At 36.0% G+C, this 20,549-nt stretch overlaps 2 protein-coding genes across 3 annotated transcripts; one reads left to right on the top strand and one right to left on the bottom strand.

Moving 5' to 3' along the window:
- The first annotated feature begins 5,602 nt into the window (after positions 1-5,602).
- Positions 5,603-8,575, top strand: LOC127105694 (uncharacterized). 2 transcript variants are annotated; one of them, XM_051042893.1, is made up of 8 exons: positions 5,603-5,889; positions 5,961-6,001; positions 6,080-6,177; positions 6,441-6,549; positions 6,968-6,981; positions 7,104-7,205; positions 7,287-7,410; positions 8,318-8,575. In XM_051042893.1, the coding sequence occupies exons 1-7, from the start codon at positions 5,741-5,743 to the stop codon at positions 7,407-7,409; spliced, it is 636 nt and encodes a 211-aa protein (XP_050898850.1). In that variant the 5' UTR covers positions 5,603-5,740; the 3' UTR covers position 7,410; positions 8,318-8,575. The 2 variants fall into 2 exon arrangements, with proteins under 2 accessions (XP_050898850.1, XP_050898849.1); XM_051042892.1 differs by lacking the exon at positions 8,318-8,575 and having other exon boundaries at positions 7,287-7,651.
- On the bottom strand, positions 7,566-8,623 carry LOC127105692 (uncharacterized). The gene is made up of 3 exons (XM_051042891.1): positions 8,285-8,623; positions 8,082-8,189; positions 7,566-7,990 (listed from the first exon to the last, which is right to left on the bottom strand). Exons 1-3 carry the CDS (start codon positions 8,621-8,623, stop codon positions 7,709-7,711), a joined length of 729 nt encoding a protein of 242 aa, XP_050898848.1. The 3' UTR covers positions 7,566-7,708.
- Positions 8,624-20,549: the final 11,926 nt, after the last annotated feature.

Genomic DNA, 20,549 nt, shown 5'->3' with positions numbered 1-20,549 from the left:
TGATATTAAAAATTAGTTAGTTTCTTTTAAATATTAATTATTTAATTGAGTATTAATTAGTTTTTTTAAATATTAGTTAGTTTAAAATTAATTATTAGTTAGTTTTTTTATGATATTATTTCTTAAATAAATAATAAGTGTATAAAAAAAATATACATTTTTTACATTGGATCCTCCAATCCACTAAAAACAAAAAAATTCACTCAGTACCAGCTTGTACATCACTCACCTCACACACGTACCTCATTCCTCTCCACTCCCAACAAACTCTCACGTTCCTCCCCACTCAGGATGGCACTCCATGATCCTCTCCATTCTGTACAAATTCAAAACCTCACTCTCATCATAAAAGAGGACTCATCACTCACAAAACCGCACACACATTTTCTCTCTGAAAAAAAAAACGATTCTTCATCTCACCCTCATCCTCGCTTACTCACACTAAAAACTCCTCACAAAACACTCAGCACAAAAAAAAGCGCTCACTCTCTTTCTGCTACTCACGAAAATCCTTTCATCTTCGCCGCTCAACACATCGCTCAAACCCTTCTCTCGCTCACACTCCACCACCATCACCGAATCCTCTTCATCCTCTCCATCTCCGCAACCACCATCACTGAAACCCTCTTCTCCTTCGTCATCAACCGCTTCAAACCCTATCTACCACTCTAATCATCAAACCCTCACCGTGAACCACCTTCACGACCACCATAACCTTCATCATCCATCGCGCCACCGTCAGCAACCGTGACCCACCAAATCGACCCTCTACAACTCCTTTGACGGCAAGCACGTGAGAAATACTCCCAAAACCCTCGTTCTCCTTCGCTATTGCAACTCTTTTGCTCCGCCGTCAAAACACCCACAACCGTCACTCATTCTTGCTCAAGTATGGAAGTCACTCACGATTGAGTTACTAAAGCAGAGAGGCCATTCTTTATCAATCCAAGATTCGACTCAGTGAGGTTAGATTCATGGTTTGTGATTCCCAGCTCCGGATCGTGACCTAGCATTCAAACGGCACCAAGCGAGTAACTTTGACCAACCCTTTCATCAACTCAACTTCTTTCCAGGGTTGCAACATTGGTTCAGCATTGCGGTTACGGTAACGGTTTGCATTACTATTGGCTTGATATTATACTGTTGGTGATACCTACCATCTGGATTTTGATTTCAAACCGGTTGCATTGTTAAATGTTCATTTTGTTTGTAAGCTGCGTTATTTTCTTTTCTGGTGTTTTCAATAAACATGATGCAACCGATTCCATTTCAAGCATTTCCAACAAGCTCACTAGATTGCTGAAATTTGATTGATAGGGGTAACGACTCAAAATAAGTTTTATTGCATTTTGATTTACAGTGTTAATTTCGTTACCGGTTCGTTCTAATTTACGTATGCTGGGTCGCGTGCTGGCTAGTCGATTTCAATTTCTCATTGGGTCTCCTTCTGTTTGTTGTTGTTTATTCTTTCACTTTGCTGAGCATTTTTTCGGTTAACTATGTAACAGATGTATGATGTTATGGATACTGCGTTTGTTTCCCGTTTTGAATTTACGTCGCATTTCCTGTTGAGTTTTATGTGCAGCTGTTCTTACGATATATGTTGGCCATCGTTAATGCTTCGTTTGGAGCATAGTTTAAGGTTTTGTTATTTTATTTTTATTCTCTCTCTTGAGTATCTATTAATCATCTTAGCATAACCTGGTATAAGTGATGAGTCACAACGTTATAAATATCTTCTCAAATACATGATTAGTAATAAATCCATTTTAAGCATATGGCATTGTGTGAAGGTTCAGTTGATATGTTATGTATAACCTTGGGTGGTTTCTAAGTGGTGCCAATTCCATGATAATTTTTGTTCGACTTGCAAGTACACAGGACTTTTAATATTTTAAGCACATGGTATCCACTTGGTTTTAGTCACTCCTAAATCAAACTTGTTTTAGTAATTGATTGATTCAGATTTTGTTTAAATCACTTGGTCGTGATGATTGATTACCTTGGGAATTTTATTTAACATATAATTTTGATTTGGAATTTTTTTGGTCAATTAGGTAGTTTGTTTCAATTCCAATCAAATACTTCATTAATTAAATATTGACCGGATTATTTTATCATGATGTCAACCTCTTGCAAAACAAAAATTCATTTCAATCTTATCAATTCAAAACCACTTTCAAACCAATTTCAAAAAAACACAAACAACAATTCTCGATTTAAATATCGAGCCCACTTTCAAACACCCTTGTAAGTCGATTGCTCTTCGCATCGCCATCAACCTCACATAGCTTACTCTTGGGCTTCCTTACAATGAAACCTACTTGATTATTGATTAATCGAGTAGATGAAATAATACACAAAACAAAATTCATTTCATTCATAAACTCAAACCATTTTCCAAACCAACTCAATTTCAAAAGAATTTTCTCTTAAACATAAACTTGGGATGAAAAGGAGATAGGAAGCGTACGCTTCATTATTTCTCAAGTACTCGAATAATTGGCGTACGCCATATTGCGCGAGTTCTTGTCACCCGATTAAATCTTAAGTCACGCAAATTCAAATCATTTTTCAAAATCAAATATAATTTCCAAATTCAAATCATTCAAACCAAAGACTTCAAATCATAATATTTTAAATCATTTCTACAAAATCCTCTTAATTAATCTTTGGATGAAAAGGAGAATAGTGAGCATCCGCTTCATTATCTCTCGATTATACGAATAATTGGCGTACGCCATATTGCTCGGATTTTCGTCATTCAAATGAAACCCTTAACCATAATAATTCAAATCGCATCTTCTAAATCAACCACAAATCCCAAATCCTTTTAATTCCATATTTCAGATGAAAAGAGGATAGGAGGCGTACGCCTCACTATCTTTCGATTGTTCGAATAATTGGCGTACGCCACATTGCTCGAATCTTCGTCATCAAAATTAAACCACGATTATACACATTCAAATCACATCCTCTAAATCAACTACAAATTCTACAACCATTTAATTCCATATTTCAGATGAAAAGAGGATAGGAGGCGTACGCCTCACTATCTTTCGATTATTCGAATAATTGGCGTACGCCACATTGCTCGAATCTTCGTCATCAAACTTAAAACACAAACGAGTAAGCTCAAATCATCGACAAATCTAAACCTACCAATCCAAAATTCAAACTATTCTCGCGAATCGAATACGATATCCAAACATATCTTTTTTTAAAATTAAACTTCGGATGATAAGAGATGGGTGGCGTACGCCTCACAATCTCTCGATTATTTGGATAATTGGCGTACGCCATATTGCACAAATTATCGACTTCCGACCAAAACACATTAAATAAACTTGGATAAGGGAATAGGTGGCGTACGCCTCGTTATTCCTTGAATAAAGCAAGTAGGAGGCGTACGCCTCACTACCGTGCGTATTCAACATCCACAAACAAACTTTCGATAAAAATTCGAACGAAAAAGGGAATAGAAGGCGTACGCCTTATTATTCCTCGAAAGAATTGGACGATTGGTGTACACCACATTGCTCAATCTTTCGTCGTTCTTCAAAAACATCTCCAACAAATCAACCTAATTTCTCGCCCCCGAGCGATCGAAACCAATCAAACCCAAACACATCAATTTAACCTGTCACCCCCGCGTGACCAAAACCCTTTCAAAAAGAACACTGTTAATCCTTTCTAATGCGCACAACAAACCAGTGCTTAAGCCTCCCCCGAGAGTAGACAAGCCAGCGTTTAGCCTTTAGAACGCCGACCTACACAGTCGTTCATCAAAACAAAACCCACCAAATATTCGTAGTAGCCCGAACTACGAATGCTCTGATTTCCTTATTGCACTATAAGGATACGTAGGCAGGAGATTGCTGTATCTTCGCGAGCACACTAATAAAAAACCTCCCATTTCCCCCTCCTGAGGTCTTCATCCATATCTACCATCAATTCTAATTACTCGAAGCAAGCAGATAAACAGTCAATTAACAGTCAAATAGCAAAATCAGACTAAGAGGTTCCCGTTGGGTACAACGGACGTGAGGGGTGCTAATACCTTCCCCTTGCGTAATCGACTCCCGAACCCGAATATGGTTGCGACGACCACTATTCTTATTTCTAAAGGTTTTCTCGATATTTTCCTATTCCTTCATTGGAATGAATAAAGTTCGGTGGCGACTCTGTTCGAACTAACATTTTTTTCCGCGTCCTATCGCGAGGGATCGCATTATCATCATTTTTGAGGTGCGACAATTAGAAGTAATTCATATTTATTAGTTGTACTATTTTCTTAGCCCCTAAGTTTGTTAGAGGGTATTTTAGTATTTTATCCTATTCTAGTAACCCTAGTTTTAGCTTATAAATAGGGTGGCAATCATTGTAACTTTTATCATGTTTTGTAGCCGTCATTCTCTTAATAGAATATTTCCGTTCATCATTCATTCTACCTTTGCACCAACAAATATGTGGTGTGTGTCTCACAAAGGTGTTGCTCTAAAAGAAAAGAAGTCTCACAATGTTCAATGCTCCCTAATGAAAAACTCTTCCAATAATGGTATCATGAGCCTTTGGTTTCAGAAAGGGACCGGTTTACTTGTATCGAAAGTCAACGGCGCCAAGATGGTGAATAAGAAACGTTCCGTTGAAGAGTGTCAACGACGCCAGTGTGGTGAATAAGAAACGTTCCGTTGAAGAGTGTCAACGACGCCAGTGTGGTGAATAAGAAACGTTCCGTTGAAGAGTGTCAACGACTCCAGTGTGGTGAATAAGAAACGTTCTGTGCGATACAAGAGAAGTAAGTATAGCTTTCACTTAAGGGGGAGCATTGTGGACTCACACTTGAGGGGGAGTGTTGAGAATATATCAAGTGTAAGTAGTGTGGATAATAGTCCCACATTGGTTGATAATGTGGAGACTTGAGAATTTATAAGTGAGAGAACCCACTCACCTATGACTTTAAGGTTTTAGGTGAATATGTGGTGTGTCTCTCACAAAGGTGTTGCTCTAAAAGAAGAAGTCCCACAATGTTCAATGCTCTCTAGTGGAAAAAAACTCCTCCAATAAAGACAAGGTGCGTCCAGAGATGCATCTCCGAAATCTAAAGGGTATTTTGGATTTTCCATAGAGTGTTTGTTTTTCCATCCCATAGAATAAAATAAAAAAATTCCTATTTTTACTTGTGTATTGCCTTTTCGAATGCCTAATTGACCTGAAAATCTAGTTAAAAGCATATTTTATTTGAATATATATAAATAAATAATTTAATTAATATTTTTATAGACTAAAAAATTAAAAAAAAAACAATAATAATAAAAATTTGTTTACATTGATTTATCTAAGCTTACTTAATAACATAAATTTTGTAAATAAATTTATTTAAGAAAATTTATAAAAACAATTTATGATATTGCTCACACGTGTAATAAGTTGTTCAAAATAAATAAGTTTTACATTTTAATCCAAAATAAAATATTTAATATATTAATATTAATAAAAGAATTCAGGTCAGCATAATAGATTTAAAAAACTTTTTTATACGGTATGAGATTTAGTTTTTTTTACTAAATATGTTTATAAAAAACTTAAGTTTTTTTATATTCCCACCGCTATCCATAACTGAAAAACCGGAAATAAGTCGAATTGGTTGATCGAGTGGCCGTACTTTGTTAATGCTATGTCAAAACCGCAAAATTAAAACGGATAAGGCACTCGATAGCGTAAAAGAAAGAGAGAGACGATGATGATTGGTGCCTCCAACTCCATTACACTCACAGGAATTGCTTCATTCACTTCTCCAAACTTTTACGCCAATCTCGCCGCTCCAAATTCAATACCAAAACCAGCCACTTTTTCTCTCTCCCTCTCCCCATGGAGAACAACAACAAGGTACCGATTTCACTTCATCATCACTCCTTACTTGAAGTTTCATAATTTCACTATTTTTTTTTTCTTTGCAGCTTACGTATTCTCTCTACGCCAATTTCAGCTGTTAATTCAGGTTATTCTGAGCTTTATTATCTTTTGCTTTCTATATATGTTTATAAACTAATCCTATGCTCTCGCTTTTTAATTTTAGGTTTAGAAGCATCAATTACAGATTCAAATGATATTTCAGTCTTCTTAACTGATGCCACAGTACTTGTACAAGAACCACGGGATGAAGATAAGATACAAGTGAGTCACAAACATTCACCAAGAACTAACTCCAATCTAGAAATTCGAAATGTCTCTGAATTTTTAAACTTCTATCAAAATCATATATGTGTATTTCAAGCAAACTGCGGTTTCAAATATAAACAAGTTGCTATTTTCGATTTAGCATCCTGTTTATTTCATGTGAAATAATTGTGAGGTGTTTCTTTAAATTATTGCATCGTGTTGAGTTTATGTTTTCTTTTTGGGGGCTTGATCTCGTAACCTTGTGGTTTGAATGGCAGCTAAGAGTGAACTTGAATGGTGATCAAACACAGAAGGTATTTGACCGAATTCTCGTTAACTTAGGTCGTAAGGCACCGCCAGTTCCTGGATTTCGCATGCGAAAAGGAGGTAAAAAGCTTCGTTATTGATAAAGATTGATACTATGCACTTTATAGTTGTAAGAGGATTTTAATACTTCATTTATTTCGTTAGTGAAAAAATCCACCTTGTGGAATTTCTGTTAAATATCGGTCCTCAACCTCCATCCAATTGGCCCTCTCCTTCAGTCTCAAATGTCTCTGATATCAAATATGCAGCCAATGATAAGAGTACCAGTATATGATATGAAACTAGACTTTCGTTAATGCTTGGCAGTTATATCGAGAGACGCTGCCTATTTTTTTCTCGCTGTTGATATTATTTTACCCGTGATTTAGTCTTCTGTTCATTATATATAGTTCATAATTTCATCAACATATGAAATTCAAGTTCATGGATTTTAACTTAATTACTTTGTACTTGCCTTGCGACGTGTGAACTGCTTCAGGGAAATCATCAAAGGTGCGCAATTTCCAATAAAGTTTAATATTTGAGCACTGATGTATGCAACAGAACATCCTTAGATCATGATTATATATGTTTTACTCTTCGTGGAAGATAACTCGGTTAGGAAATCCATGCAGATCCCAAAAAGCTTCCTTTTAGAGATGCTTGGGGAAGATCGCGTCACTAAGTTTGCAATACAAGAGATACTCAATTGTACCATGGCTGAATATGTAAAAAAGGCGAGTGATTCTTCTCCTCCATATGTGTCTGTCATGGATACATACATAAACTTATTTTCACATTTGATTTCTCAATTCCAGGAAAACTTGGATGCCGAGGACAAGAAGGTTAGCACTATTCAAACGGTCCAAGAACTCAAAAAGTCATTCAGAGCAGGAAAAGAATTCGGTTTCGATGTTATAATTGAGCCTAAAAATGCCTAAGGTAAATAAATAACTTGTCTTGAGGGATCTAGCTGTTGTGCAACAATTTTCGTCTCACACAATGATATGCAGCTTAAAGAGTTATTTTGATAGTCAATTTGATGAGCTCATAAAACTAAAGATGGAATATTCTTACATGAAACTTAGAGTGAAAAATGTATAAGAAACTCATCATTAGATTATTCATCCCGAATTTGCGGTTATACAAACTTAACAGAGTGATATACTGTAGACTTTGAATATCTTTACAGTCTCTCATATGCATATAAACTAGAAACTTCGAAAAACTTGTTGTATGGTCATATAATAGAATCACGAAGATTGGAGAATAGACCGGTGAGGGAGTACTGCCGTAGATTTTTCACTTCATACCAAGAATTTAGCGCATCGAGATTCTTGTCGGTCCCTGAGAATGTCAACTGTATGCTGATATTGCAAGCTGTGTCGCCATTCTTTTGACACTTTGAGCTCGGCACTGCACAGTCTTGATTATTTAAACAAATGCTTCCACCGGAACATGAATCACAACCGAAACTCTTCCAGAACAAGTTTTGAAGAGTTCCCTCTTGAAATTCAAGAACCTGTTAATCAAACAGCACCCAAATTTAAAATTACAAACCTAGAGAAAATCTTCTTCATACAAAAGAACAGATATGCCATGTCAAATGATACCAAAGTGAAACTGATAATTATGTGACTGTTGTCGGCAAACATAATCGGTAGTGATCTTGCTGCATATTTCTGTCCTGCAAATGCCACCATATATCCACCAGTTGCAGCCTGATAAAACCCCAAACAAACGATGAGTCTTGTAACGAACATCTCGTATATACACGAAACATCCGATTTGAATAACGAGCCATAAAACTACCTACCAGGTCTAACGTGCTCCTGTTAACTGTAAGCAGGGAGATTTCGTCCACCATCGGCCTAAACACAGCAAGTTGTGCTCCTTTCTTTGGAAGGTCGAGGCGAGAGTCACAAGGCGAAAGCTGTGGACCGTTATCCGGATTGAAAGCTTGCTTGCTAGAAAACGCAATGCCAAAGGTAAAACCATCTCCTTTCTGAACTTTAGCATCAAGACATGGACTATAAACATCATTTGTATCAGCTGCATCTGCAACAAACATAGCCATCATAGCAATGACAATCAACTGTTTCACCAATGCTGTTTTCCTTGTATTGAACATGCCAAAAAAAACTTCTTCATCCATCCCCTTCTCTGAACAAAATAATAAAAAGGGTTACAACAAAAAATTGGTCAACCTAGGAAAGAACGTAGTATCAACATTTATCTTTGATTAAGAATTGGAAAGATTAACGTGCGGCACATAAATCCAAGATAATAATATGATAGATTAAACAAGAAGAATAGGAAGATACATTTAATTAATAAGCAAAAATATCAAATAACTTAAGAATCAAGGAACCGATTTTCATACCTTAAAATCAAATTAATGAATTTGTATCTCAAGAATGTTTGAGATCCAAAGGTGAGGCTTGTCTTGTCTATTATTCCAGGAAAGATGGTGGCAAATAAGCTGTTATTGAAGTTGTTATTTGAACCAGACTGGTAATAACGTAAAAAATCAGTTTGGTAATGGTAAATGCAAAATTTTGGGACAAAACCAGAACAATATTAATGTAGTATATAACCAGGAAATTGTGCAAAGAGAATGTTGGGATTTTGGGTGCGTTTGTTATAATTCTTTTTAAGAAAAATCTTTTTTTTAAATAATACATTTTAGAAAATACTTTTTTATATCGTAATTTAATTGCATTATTTTAGAGAGAACAAGCAAAAGTCAAATATTTTTTTAAAATAACGTGTGACTGGTCGGTGCATATAAATAATTATTTTTATAATCACAAGTAAAAAAAAAAATTATAGTATTTGAAAATTATAATATTTATTTAAAATTTTAAGAATTTTTTTGGAAAAATCATTTTTTATTTCAAAATTAAAGCTAATTCTAATCACTTTTAATTTTTTCTTAAGAATAAGGAACCGATGGTGCATTTGTTATAGTTTTTTTGAGAAAAAAAAAATATTTTAATCATTTTTATGGATTTTGTTTGAAATAATGATGATGACATTTGTTTCAAATTTTTAGAAAATCATTTTTATATACTGCCTTAATTTATTAGTCTTACTTTGTCATTAATTTTAGGTTTAATGAATTTTTACTCTCTTAATTTAATTTAATATTTTATTTTTATTTTCTAAAAAAGAAAAATCAATTAGCTAATTTAATCCTTTGTTAAGTTGTACATTTGTTATAACCGGGTTGAAATAATGTAATATGACATAGATTTTATATTTACCTTTAAATTATTATTATTTGAAAAACAATAAAAGAGACAAAAGAGTGAACCTTAGTATCCTTCATTGCTGCAAAGACGAAAATTGAGCCACAAACAATAATGAATAGAAGACAATAAAGAGTGTGAAACACTAGATTTTTAGAAGACTAACACGAACGGAAAAAAGACGGACGAGGACGAAAACCGAGAATTATTCATTTTCATTCTTCGAAAGGTATGAAAATCTAAACTTAATAAAGATGTGAACTTTTTAATTTTTGCATCTTAGTCACCGTGATTCTTTCAACATTCTTTAGATCGAATAAATAATAGATGAGAGGTTTGAGTGTGTTTTGCATCTTGAGGTGAATTTATTGAGTTTATAAAATTAGATTTCAATGGGTTATAAGTATGTTTGGCAATGTGTGCAAAGACAAGCTTCCATCGTTATCTTATGTTTTGATGAAGACAAAAAAATTAGTTCAAATGCATTATCAAAGAAGAAATCTCAAAGTTTCAAGAAATTTATTATGTCAAAGTTTGGTACTCAAGTATAGATATTGGACAAAGATGAATTGATCTTGAGAAAAAGGTACCAATCACAATTACATTATATATATCACTTTATAAGCTCAGAACAAATCATACGTTTTTCATATCCAATCATCAATGCATCTTTTAAAGACATTTGAAATCAAGTTATGTTGTTACAAGTTGTTTCTTCATATTTTCAAATAGTTGTAATCGGTTACATAAAACCTATAACCGATTACAGGAACAATTTTTTTTATACGTTACATATGTAACCGGTTACAATATTAGGGTAATCGGTTACCACTGAACCAACAACATATTTTCAAAACTCATATTGAATCCAACATTTTCTGAACCTCATTCATGAATCATGTCAATGCTTCATGATTTTGTACTGCTTCCAAAAGGTGCATTTCAAATATAAATAGCTATAGATTATGATTTTTAAAATTCACCTCTTCTAATCAATTCAAATGTCAATTTTTTTTATCATTAAGTGATTTGAGTCTAAACTTTGTGAAACTTACTACATAATTTTTAAAGTTTCATTGAAAGTTCCATATTCAATTCTAAGCCCTTAAAGTCTTATACATAGTGAATTGTAATATTTGGAAGGGAAAATCAATTTTTACATAATTGATTCAAGTGCAAAAACTTCATATCTTATTCAAATTTTGGTTTTTATCACAAAGTGTTTAGTGATCATTGTGTTGTATTAGAAAGTAGTGTTCTTTCTATTCAAGTGTAAAAACTTCATATCTTATTCAAATTTTGGTTTTGATCACAAAGTATTTAGTGATCATTGTGCTGTATTAGAAAGTAGTGTTCTTTCTATTCAAGTGTAAAATCAGAAGGTTGTGTGCAATTGTGATTGTGTTAGACAGTTAAGAGAGTCCAGTGAAGTGATTGTAACATATCTAACATAGTGAAATCTCTCATGGGGTGTGAGGAGACTGAAGTACCCTTGTTTGAAAAGGGGAATCAGGATATATCTTTGTATTCTTTATTTTTCTGCTTTTATTTTTTGCACTTTAACATTCATAACAATTCCGAAAAAATACGAACAAATTTTCTATCGCTCATAATATATATAAATTAAAAAAATGTCGGATAATCTAATTCACTTCCCATCTTAGATTATAATTTATACTTACATTTGACATCAGGGCAGATTACAGGTAACTTATACGTCTAAGACTATTAACTTTGTCCTCATAAAAAATTGAGAATTTTTTATGAGGACAAAGTTAATAGTCTGAGTTGTTGGCTGGTATGCATGTGTTCCCAATTGTATATTTTGTTATCTCTCTGACAAATTTAAAATTTACACTTTATTTTGTACTTATGTTGTTAACTAACTTCATGCCCTTGCATGTTGATGCTTGACCCATATGAAGAATTATATATGACATGAGAGGATATTAGAAAAGCTAAAGTGTGCATGTATTTCTTAATAACCATTTTTCTTATATTTCTTTTTCCAAGTAGAATTTTTACTGATTTTTTTATATGAATAGGTACGAACTATAAATCCTACAAATATTTTATTTCGGAAAGATTGTGGTGAGTTCCTAGAATTTTTTACCCAAATACCCATGTTTTTAAAAAAAATCCCAAAATAACTCTGTTTTCAAAAAAAAATTCCAATCTACCCCACTTTGAAGAGGAGGCGCCAGACCAATTAGTGTCTGCTCTTAAACTTAGAGAGGGGACGCCAATTGGATTGGCTAGTGCTCCTTGTGTTACCAATCCAATTTCCGTTTATGTGTTAAGCTTTAAAGGAGGCGCCAATTGGTCTGACACCTGTGTGTGTTTTACAATTTTTTTAAAAATATTCTACATGATAGATAAAGTCGAAATCGGACCAATTCATATTAATATTAATACTCGTTTATACAAAAAAGACTAATGTCGATGACCAAGATCACCTAACCGACCTCCAGTCCCACATCCCCTAGCTACCCGAACTCGTGGCCCTAACCCACGTTGATGATTCACCCCAGGTGTTTGAGTATCTGAGGGCCCAAGAACATCACCACCAACTGCAGGAGATTGCCTCAGATAGTCAGATAAATCAGCGTAGTCTTCTGTATTCATCAAAGGGGTATCGCCATAGTTGAGTTCATGACCCATGCTAGAGTAGTTGGGTTGTGTTTGAGTTGTTGGAGGGCGACCGGGACGATTGAATGGAGACATTGGTGTGAGTGATGCGTCGAGGAAAGGTTGAAATGATTGTTGTGGTGTTTGGTAGACATATGGTTGTTAAAGGTTTTGGTTTTGAGATGTTTGGGCTTCTTGGCTATGGTAGGAGAAATGACGATTGATGTTAAATGATCGTTGAGTATTTTGGCTAAGGCGACTATGGTAGGGTGACGTGTTGGGTGCATAGCGATGTTGGGTCTCTTGATGATGATCTAGTTGTTGGTGGTGGTACGGGGTATGCTCTTGGTATTGTGGTTAGGTGTATGGCATGTTATGGTTGTATGTTTGTGTGTTTGTGGATTGGAAAGTTTGACGGATAGGGGGTTGTGAGTAACCGGTATGACAATGTTTTTGGGGGTTAGATGTTGAGCCTTCTGGTGTGTAAGTTATCTGACGTGGGTCTTATAGGTACATATCCTCGGCGATGAACTCAAATACAACCGATCTGTATCAAGCCATATAATTACGACTTGGTTTTTCTTCAGTTGACATCACATCGTCAGTTAAGGCATGGTCATAGTGGTGCTTCCATTTGCGACACTCAGATCTAGCGAAGCTTTGCCATGGGTTAAAGTTCCATTGGTCGTTAACTTTGCGTAGATGTCATTCTTTTAGGTTTTCCAGGGGATCTGGGATATGTTGAAGCATACCGAACTGCAATTTAACATGATCACTATTGTGCATCTCCACAGTGGTGAATCTTATGATCGGTGTGCATGCAATCCAAACGGTTGCGTCTTGTTTGTTGATTTCATGGTCATGATCCAAATTTAGATATGGACGCCAAATGAACTGAAATATGAAAATATGTTAGATTATAAATTTGGTAGAAGAAATTAACAAATTATTACGAAATAATTAGGTTAATGGTCATACATCTGTCGGTCGAAGGTGATCCAAGAGATTATGATACTGGGTAATACAGTGTCTAGGACATCTGTTATAACTCATACCACGTGCCGACCATCTGCACCATAAAGATAAAAATATTATTTAGAGATAATAATCAGTAAAGTAAGTAAATATAGTTCATTTTTAAGAACTTGCTTTTGTGCATACGAGAATGTGAAAGGGTTGTTATTGACGGAGAGAGAGAGAGAGAGAGAGAGAGAGATTATTTTGCTGAATGGAGGAAAATGTTGAAGTGAAGTGAGTTATGCCACATGTCATTGTTGGTTAGACATCTAAATGTGATTTATTGGACCATTTATTAAATACAAATGAGCTATTTGTGTAGTGTAAAACATTGTAACAATGAAGGGCAATTTTGATAGCGTGCAGCGATGGTTTGATCTTAATTATATAGTTGATTAGATTTTTTGGGAAAGGCTAATCACTTGCATATGTCCCCAATCAGTTAAATTGCATAATTTTTGGAGAAAATAATCTCAATTTATAGAAATACTTTTCGAGAATAATTGCTTTAAAATATTTTTATTAATAACATTTTTTAGATAAGTTGGTGAGAAATAGTTTGTAGTGTTATATTGAAGTTTGTAAGTAATTTAATCCCTGCCTTTTCATTGATAAGAATACTCATTATATACAAGTATGACAGTGTCTATATTTGGAGGCTAATAATATACAATTATGATGTATACCAATTATAGATATATCCTAATAATTATACTAATTATAGAGATATTTTAATACTCCCCCGCAGTTGAAGCGAGAGGTGAACGGACGATGAGGATGTCTCTGAAGTCTTGAAAAACTATGAGAGGAAGCCCTTTGGTAAAAATATATGTGATTTGATGTTTCGAGGGGATGTGGAGAACCCTGACTTGACCCCGAGCGACCTTTTCATGAACGAAATGAATGTCCATCTCAATGTGTTTCGTTCGTTGATGTTGAACTGGGTTACCTGAGAGGTAGATGGCACTAACATTGTCACAGTACACCATGGCGGCTTTATGAGTAGGGCATTGTAACTCAAGCAGAAGGTTTCGTAACTAGCAAGATTCAGATACCATATTGGCAACTACACGGTATTCTGCTTCAGCACTAGAGCGTGAGAGTGTGGGTTGTCATTTAGACGACGAAGAAAGTAGATTGTCTCCAAGATACATGCAGTAGCCGAAAGTGGAACCTCTCGTGTCAGGACATCCGCCTCAATTTGCATATGTATAAGATAGTAATGAAGTAGTAAATGAGGGATAGAGATGTAAACCGTAGTGTTTTGTGCCATGAATGTAGCGTAATATCCTGCGTAGAGCATGCATGTGGGTGTCCATCAGATTATGCATAAAGAGATAGATTTGTTGAACCACATATGAGATATCAGATCGTGTGAAGGTAAGATACTAGAAGGCACCTGTAAGACTATGGTAGAGAGACGGATCCTCATACGGGATACTATGTGCGACACTCATATTGGATTTTGTATCAACTGAAGTTGGACAAGTTTTGCATGAAGACATGCCGGCTCGTGAGAGGATGTCTTCGATATATTTTTTTTGCGTGAGGAATAGACCATGCTTATGGCGAGTGACGGAAATACCCAGGAAATAGTTGAGATGTCCTACGTCTTTCATAGAAAACTCGAAGTTGAGGAGAGAGATGATGGATTGTCGTAAAGCATCAGAGGAGGTGGTGAGGATGATATCATCTACATACAGTAAAAGGTAGGCTAGATGAGAGTCTTTCTTGTAGATGAATAGAGAGTGATCACACTTGCTTTGGTAAAACCCAGTCGATGAAGTATAGTCGGCAAACCTCTTGTACCAAGCTCTAGGGGCTTGTTTGAGCCCATATAGTGGTTTGCGAAGACGACACACATGATCATGATGTTTAGAATCTCTGAATCCTAATGGTTGATACATGTAAACTGTTTCATTGAGTTCACCATGGAGGAATGTATTCTTGACATCTAATTGATAAATGTGCCAAGATTTAGAAAGAGCAAGACTGAGAACAGTGCGAATGGTAGTCAGTTTGACAACTGGGCTAAAAGTTTCTCGACAATCAATGCCGACCTGTTGACCTGCACCATCACCTACAAGTCGGGCTTTATGCCTCTCAAAGGAACCGTCAGATTTTTCTTTATGTCTAAAAATCCACATAGATCTAATAACATTAACATCAGGTGGTCGTGGTACTAAATCACACGTCTCATTTTTAATTAAAGCATTATATTCATCATGCATGGCCATTTTCCAATTAGGGTCCTTAAGTGCAGACACTGGATTCCTAGGGAGGGGGGATTTTGTGACATGAGTGAGTAAATTGTAGTATTTTTGGTTAGGTTTAAAAATGCCACGTTGACTCCTAGTGATGGGTTTTGTGTTGGCTTGGGCGATAGGTTGATAGATAGTGGGAAGATTATTTTGCAAGGTATGATTTGATTGTGGGGAGGGGAGTGATGAGTTTAGAGTAGGGTTGAATTTGATTGGGGCCGGTTTGAGGGAGTAGTGGGCCGTATTGTTTGAGGGAGTGTATTTGGCAAAGGTGTGGTGTGGGCCATGTTTAGGGAGGTGTTTGGTTTTGAAGGAGGGACCGATGAATTGTTTTGGTCTTGGGTCATGATATGGTTGATGAGATAAGGGGATAAGTCATTGTCGAAAAACGTGTAGGTAGTAGATTAAGGGTTGTGCAACTTTGCATTGGGAAAGGTGGACTCATCAAACAAAACATGACGACAAATGATTATTTTGTTTGTTGTCATATAGAGACACTTATAACCACGATGGTTGGATGGATACCCAAGAAAGACACATGGTGTGGAGCGAGGTTGAAGTTTGTGGATGGTATTTGAGGGGAATAGAGGAAAACATAGACAACCAAAAACACGTAGATGAGAGTATGACGGGTTTTTGTTATATAACATGTAGAGAGGTGACTCAAAATTAATTGATTTACTTGGTAAAATGTTAGAAATATAGATGGCCATTTCTAGAGCATAATGCCAAAATGAAGGAGGTAGAGAGATGCATGAATTAATAAAGTTCGAATAATGTTATTAATGGATCTTATTTTTCACTCAACTTTACCATTTTGAGAGGAGGTGTAAGGACAAGAGTAATGAAAAGATATGCCATTAAGTTCACACATTTTTCAAAAATTGTTAGACATGTATTCGCCACCATTATCACATTGAATTGCTTTGATTTCCCGTTGAAATTGTGTTTTAATGTAAGCTCTTAGCTTTTGGAAAATAGGATAAACTTGATATTTTTGTGAAATATGGAATGTCCACACAAAATTTGAATAGTTATCCAGGAATAAAACATAATATTTGTGAGCAGTTGAGCTTAAAATGGGAGATGTCCATACATCACTATGTAGAATATCAAATGGCAACAAGCTATTATTAAGGGAATTAGTGAAAGGCAATTTGATTTGTTTACCAAGAGGACATGAATTACAAAAATGTGAATGTAATTTACTGGAGTTATTACATTCGACCAATTTATTTTTGCGAAGAAAAGAAAAAACATGCTCGCCCGGATGTCCTAGACGATTATGCCAAATAGATGGTGACAAAGCTGCAAAGGTGGATGGATGCTTGGCTTTATTTTTGGTCATGTGGTTGGTAATGGGGTAAAGGTCACCTTGGCTTTCACATCTCATGATAGGTATCCCCGTCTGAAAGTCCTCTACAGAAAAACTAAACAGGTCAAATTCAATTGAAACATTGTTATCTGTAGTAAATTTACGAACCGACACTAAATTTTTAATTAGATTTGGAGCATGAAGCACATTGTTTACGACAAGATGTGGGTGGGGGTTATCTAGATGTGTACTACCGAGACCATAAATTGGAACAGAATGACCATTTCTGACAATGATTTTATTATTTTTGCTCAATTTAAAATAAGACGAGAGATTACCTTGCGATGATGTCATGTTAGAGGTGGCTTCGATGTCCATGTATCAAGAGGGGTCTGGCTGAGCAAGATTGAGGGTGCTGAAAGCACTTTCAATGTCAGTAGGGTTGGTAGTATTAACATTGAAAGCAGCCTGTTGAGGTTTGGGCCTAAGAATTCCACTTTGTTAGGGCTTAGGACCATTATTTGGTTTATTCCAATTTGAGGTTGGGTAAGGGCAAGGTGGGTCATTTCAAGGATGCCATTGTTGCCAAGGTGGGTAATTCCATGGCTGCCACTGTTGTTGTTGTTGCTGCCAGCGATTTCCTCTTCTGGAATTTCGACCGCCACAATTCGGTTTCTTTCCTCTATGACCGCGATATGTCGATGGAGATAGTTATGAGTTTGAAGCATGGGATGACAATTTGGGTGCAGGTTCGGTGGCCGGAGCTTTGGCCATGAGAGCGGCCGAAATAGAGGAGGCGTGTGATTCGCGAGCGGCACGCTGCAACATGGTTGATTCCTCGAGTTCCAACCGTGATCGTGTTGTGGCGAAGGTGGGGAGAGGGTCGTGTTGCTGTATATAGGTGACAAACCCAGCGTATGCATCAGTGAGACCGGATATCATTTTAAGCACCAGTCACGTGCTAGTGACCGGAGAGTCGACGTTGGCGAGTTGATCAGATAGAGTTTTGAGGCGGTTGCAGTACACTTTTGTCAATGGAAAATCTTCCAGGTTTGTGTTGCTGAATTGATTTTCTAATTGTACAACACGTGAATGCTTGTTATCATGAAACATAGCGTCGATGCGCTTCCAGCATTCTTTGGCAGTGTCATCGACGACGAGGATTCATTAGAGAATATCCCGCGAGACGGTTGCGTACATCCATTGCAGTACGACCGCATCAAGCCGATTCCAAAGTTCAGAATCGTTAGCCTTGAGGCTTGCTGATGCTTGTATGGCCTATGTGTAACACCTTAAAATTTTCCCTCCTCTCTTGGGACTAGCTTAGCATATTGCATTTCATTTTGTAGGACATTTGTCATTACATCTTTGCATATCATGTGGAATAAACAAGTCATCCTCCAAAGTCTTTCTCAGAAGATAGAGAGGTTGAGAGATTCAAGCCTGAGGGTCTTGCTGAATTGATCAATCATTTGAGGGTTTGTGCTTCAATTAGGGTTTTCTTGAAGGTTGAGCATTATTTTGTTTGCAAGGGTATATCACCATCATCGTGGTCTTATCATCACCCAGGTTCATTGTGCCTGATCATGTTCTTTGGGATTAGGGTTTTGACCTCTGGTCACCCCTAATCAGTTGCATTCTACCAGTCAGGGTTTTTCAAGGAGATGGGGTTTATTTCTTGGATGGAGATCATATGGTCATTATATTGAGCTTGTACAAGCTAGAGTTTCATTTTGGAGTCATTTCATCAAGTGGTTGAGGCTCAAAATCATCTGTGCATGTTCAAGTCCTCTATCAACCATAAAAGTCAACAGAAAGTCAACTGAGGGCTAGGAGGTGGAGAAATGAGTTTCAACATCTTATTCATGTTCAAAGGGGGCTTATTAATCATGTCAAATGCATATCTTGAAGAATTTGAGGTCAGATCAAAACTTTCCAAAAATGGAAAGTGACCTATAATTGAAAGTTTCCCAAAATGGAAAGTTTTTGGTTCAAATTCAACTTGATCTTGCATCATCAAAGAAGCTTCAAATGAAATTTTGTCCAACATGAAAGTTGAAGATCTTATTCTCCCATTTCCAAAAAGTCCAAGATCATGAATTTATGATAAATGGTTGAAGAGATATGGTCAAATCATTGCCAAGTGTACATGGAACTTCAAATGGCCATAACTTTTGATTCACAACTCCAAATTGAGTGGCTCTTCTTGCATTTTTCTTCTCATGACATGAACTTTCCAAAACATTCATCACATTGCATGAATTTCCATCATATGATCATTTGCTATTTCAAGTCAATTTTGGAGGGAAAATGGCCAATTCAAAAATGGTGCATCATGAGGACTTTCTACCATTGCCAATGTGTTTAAAAGATGATTTTGAGTGACTTTGATCAAGAAAATGTTACTGTTCACGTCCATTTGCTCCATGCACCATGCAAAATGTCATTTTTGGTCATAACACCTTATTTTGATTAATCACAACTAAACCATGCCTAATTTTAATTAGTATGTGATTAGTGAAGCATATAAATAGAAAAACCTAACAGAATTTCAGTTTAGCTTCATAAATTCTAGATCTAGATCTCAAAATTCTTTTTCCCTCCATTTTTTCTCCAAATCAAAACTTCAATTTCTTCCACATAGTGCATTGATTTTCTTCCATATTCTTGTTCACTGACCTTCATTTAGTATAGATCAAGCATTGGTTTGGAAGATTCAAGCAAGAATTGAGCACTTGAAGATCAAGAACATGATGATGGAGATTCAAATCTAAGAGAGATCCAAGCCATTCCAAGCTTCAATTTCAACTTCAGAGGTGTTATCAAGGTTGATAGAAGGGATTTGGATGCTTTTGGACACTTGAACCTACCACTGCCATTGTTGAAGCTTCAAGAGGTCACATTTTCGAACCTCTTAATTCATGATTTTATGTGCATAGAATTGTAGAGTTTTTCATGGTGAGAATGCTGATATAAAATTTGTAAAAAATGGTGTAATATTCATGAAGTTATGTGGAATTGAAAGTTTGTAGATCTAGAAAGTTTTCCTTCGATTCTTGAGATTCATGATGAATTAGTGTGAATTGTTTATGGATTCGTGTTCCTCATTGTGTAAGCTTCATTTTGGTATAAAATTTGTGAAATTCTGGGCACTTTGAAAAAATCTGGAAATTTGTGATGAACTTCATCACTGTTCTTCATCGCCTTCGTGAGGAAGATGAAGATCTTCACTTTGCGTCGGTTTTGCTTCGCTTTGCGTCGGTTTGGACAGTCGCTAGCTTGCAGCTAGGGTTTAGCGCAAAAACGCCACAGTTTCGTGTGAAGCGAGCCTTCTGATTGGCCAGCGCGTGTTCCAGTTCGAATCCCCCTGGCTCCATGTTTTCAAATATTTTCCTCATAAGCCTTTTCCCTCCATAATTCACATGTCATGCTTCATTTGATTTCAAATTTTTCTCAAACTTTAAAAATCCATAACAAATTGAAAAATGCTCCAAATCATTCCCAATTTTTTGCAAAATGATCCTTTGCTTGTCTAGTTTTTTTTGGTGATGAATTTTGAAGTTGTGCATGGCTGGATTTCTGTTTGTGTTAGAATGATTGAACATATGT

This window comes from Lathyrus oleraceus, chromosome 7, assembly GCF_024323335.1.
Source record: "Lathyrus oleraceus cultivar Zhongwan6 chromosome 7, CAAS_Psat_ZW6_1.0, whole genome shotgun sequence".
NCBI classification, from domain to species: domain Eukaryota; kingdom Viridiplantae; phylum Streptophyta; class Magnoliopsida; order Fabales; family Fabaceae; genus Lathyrus; species Lathyrus oleraceus.
Note: the sequence above shows the minus strand (reverse complement) of the source record. Positions and strands in the feature narration are given on the sequence as shown.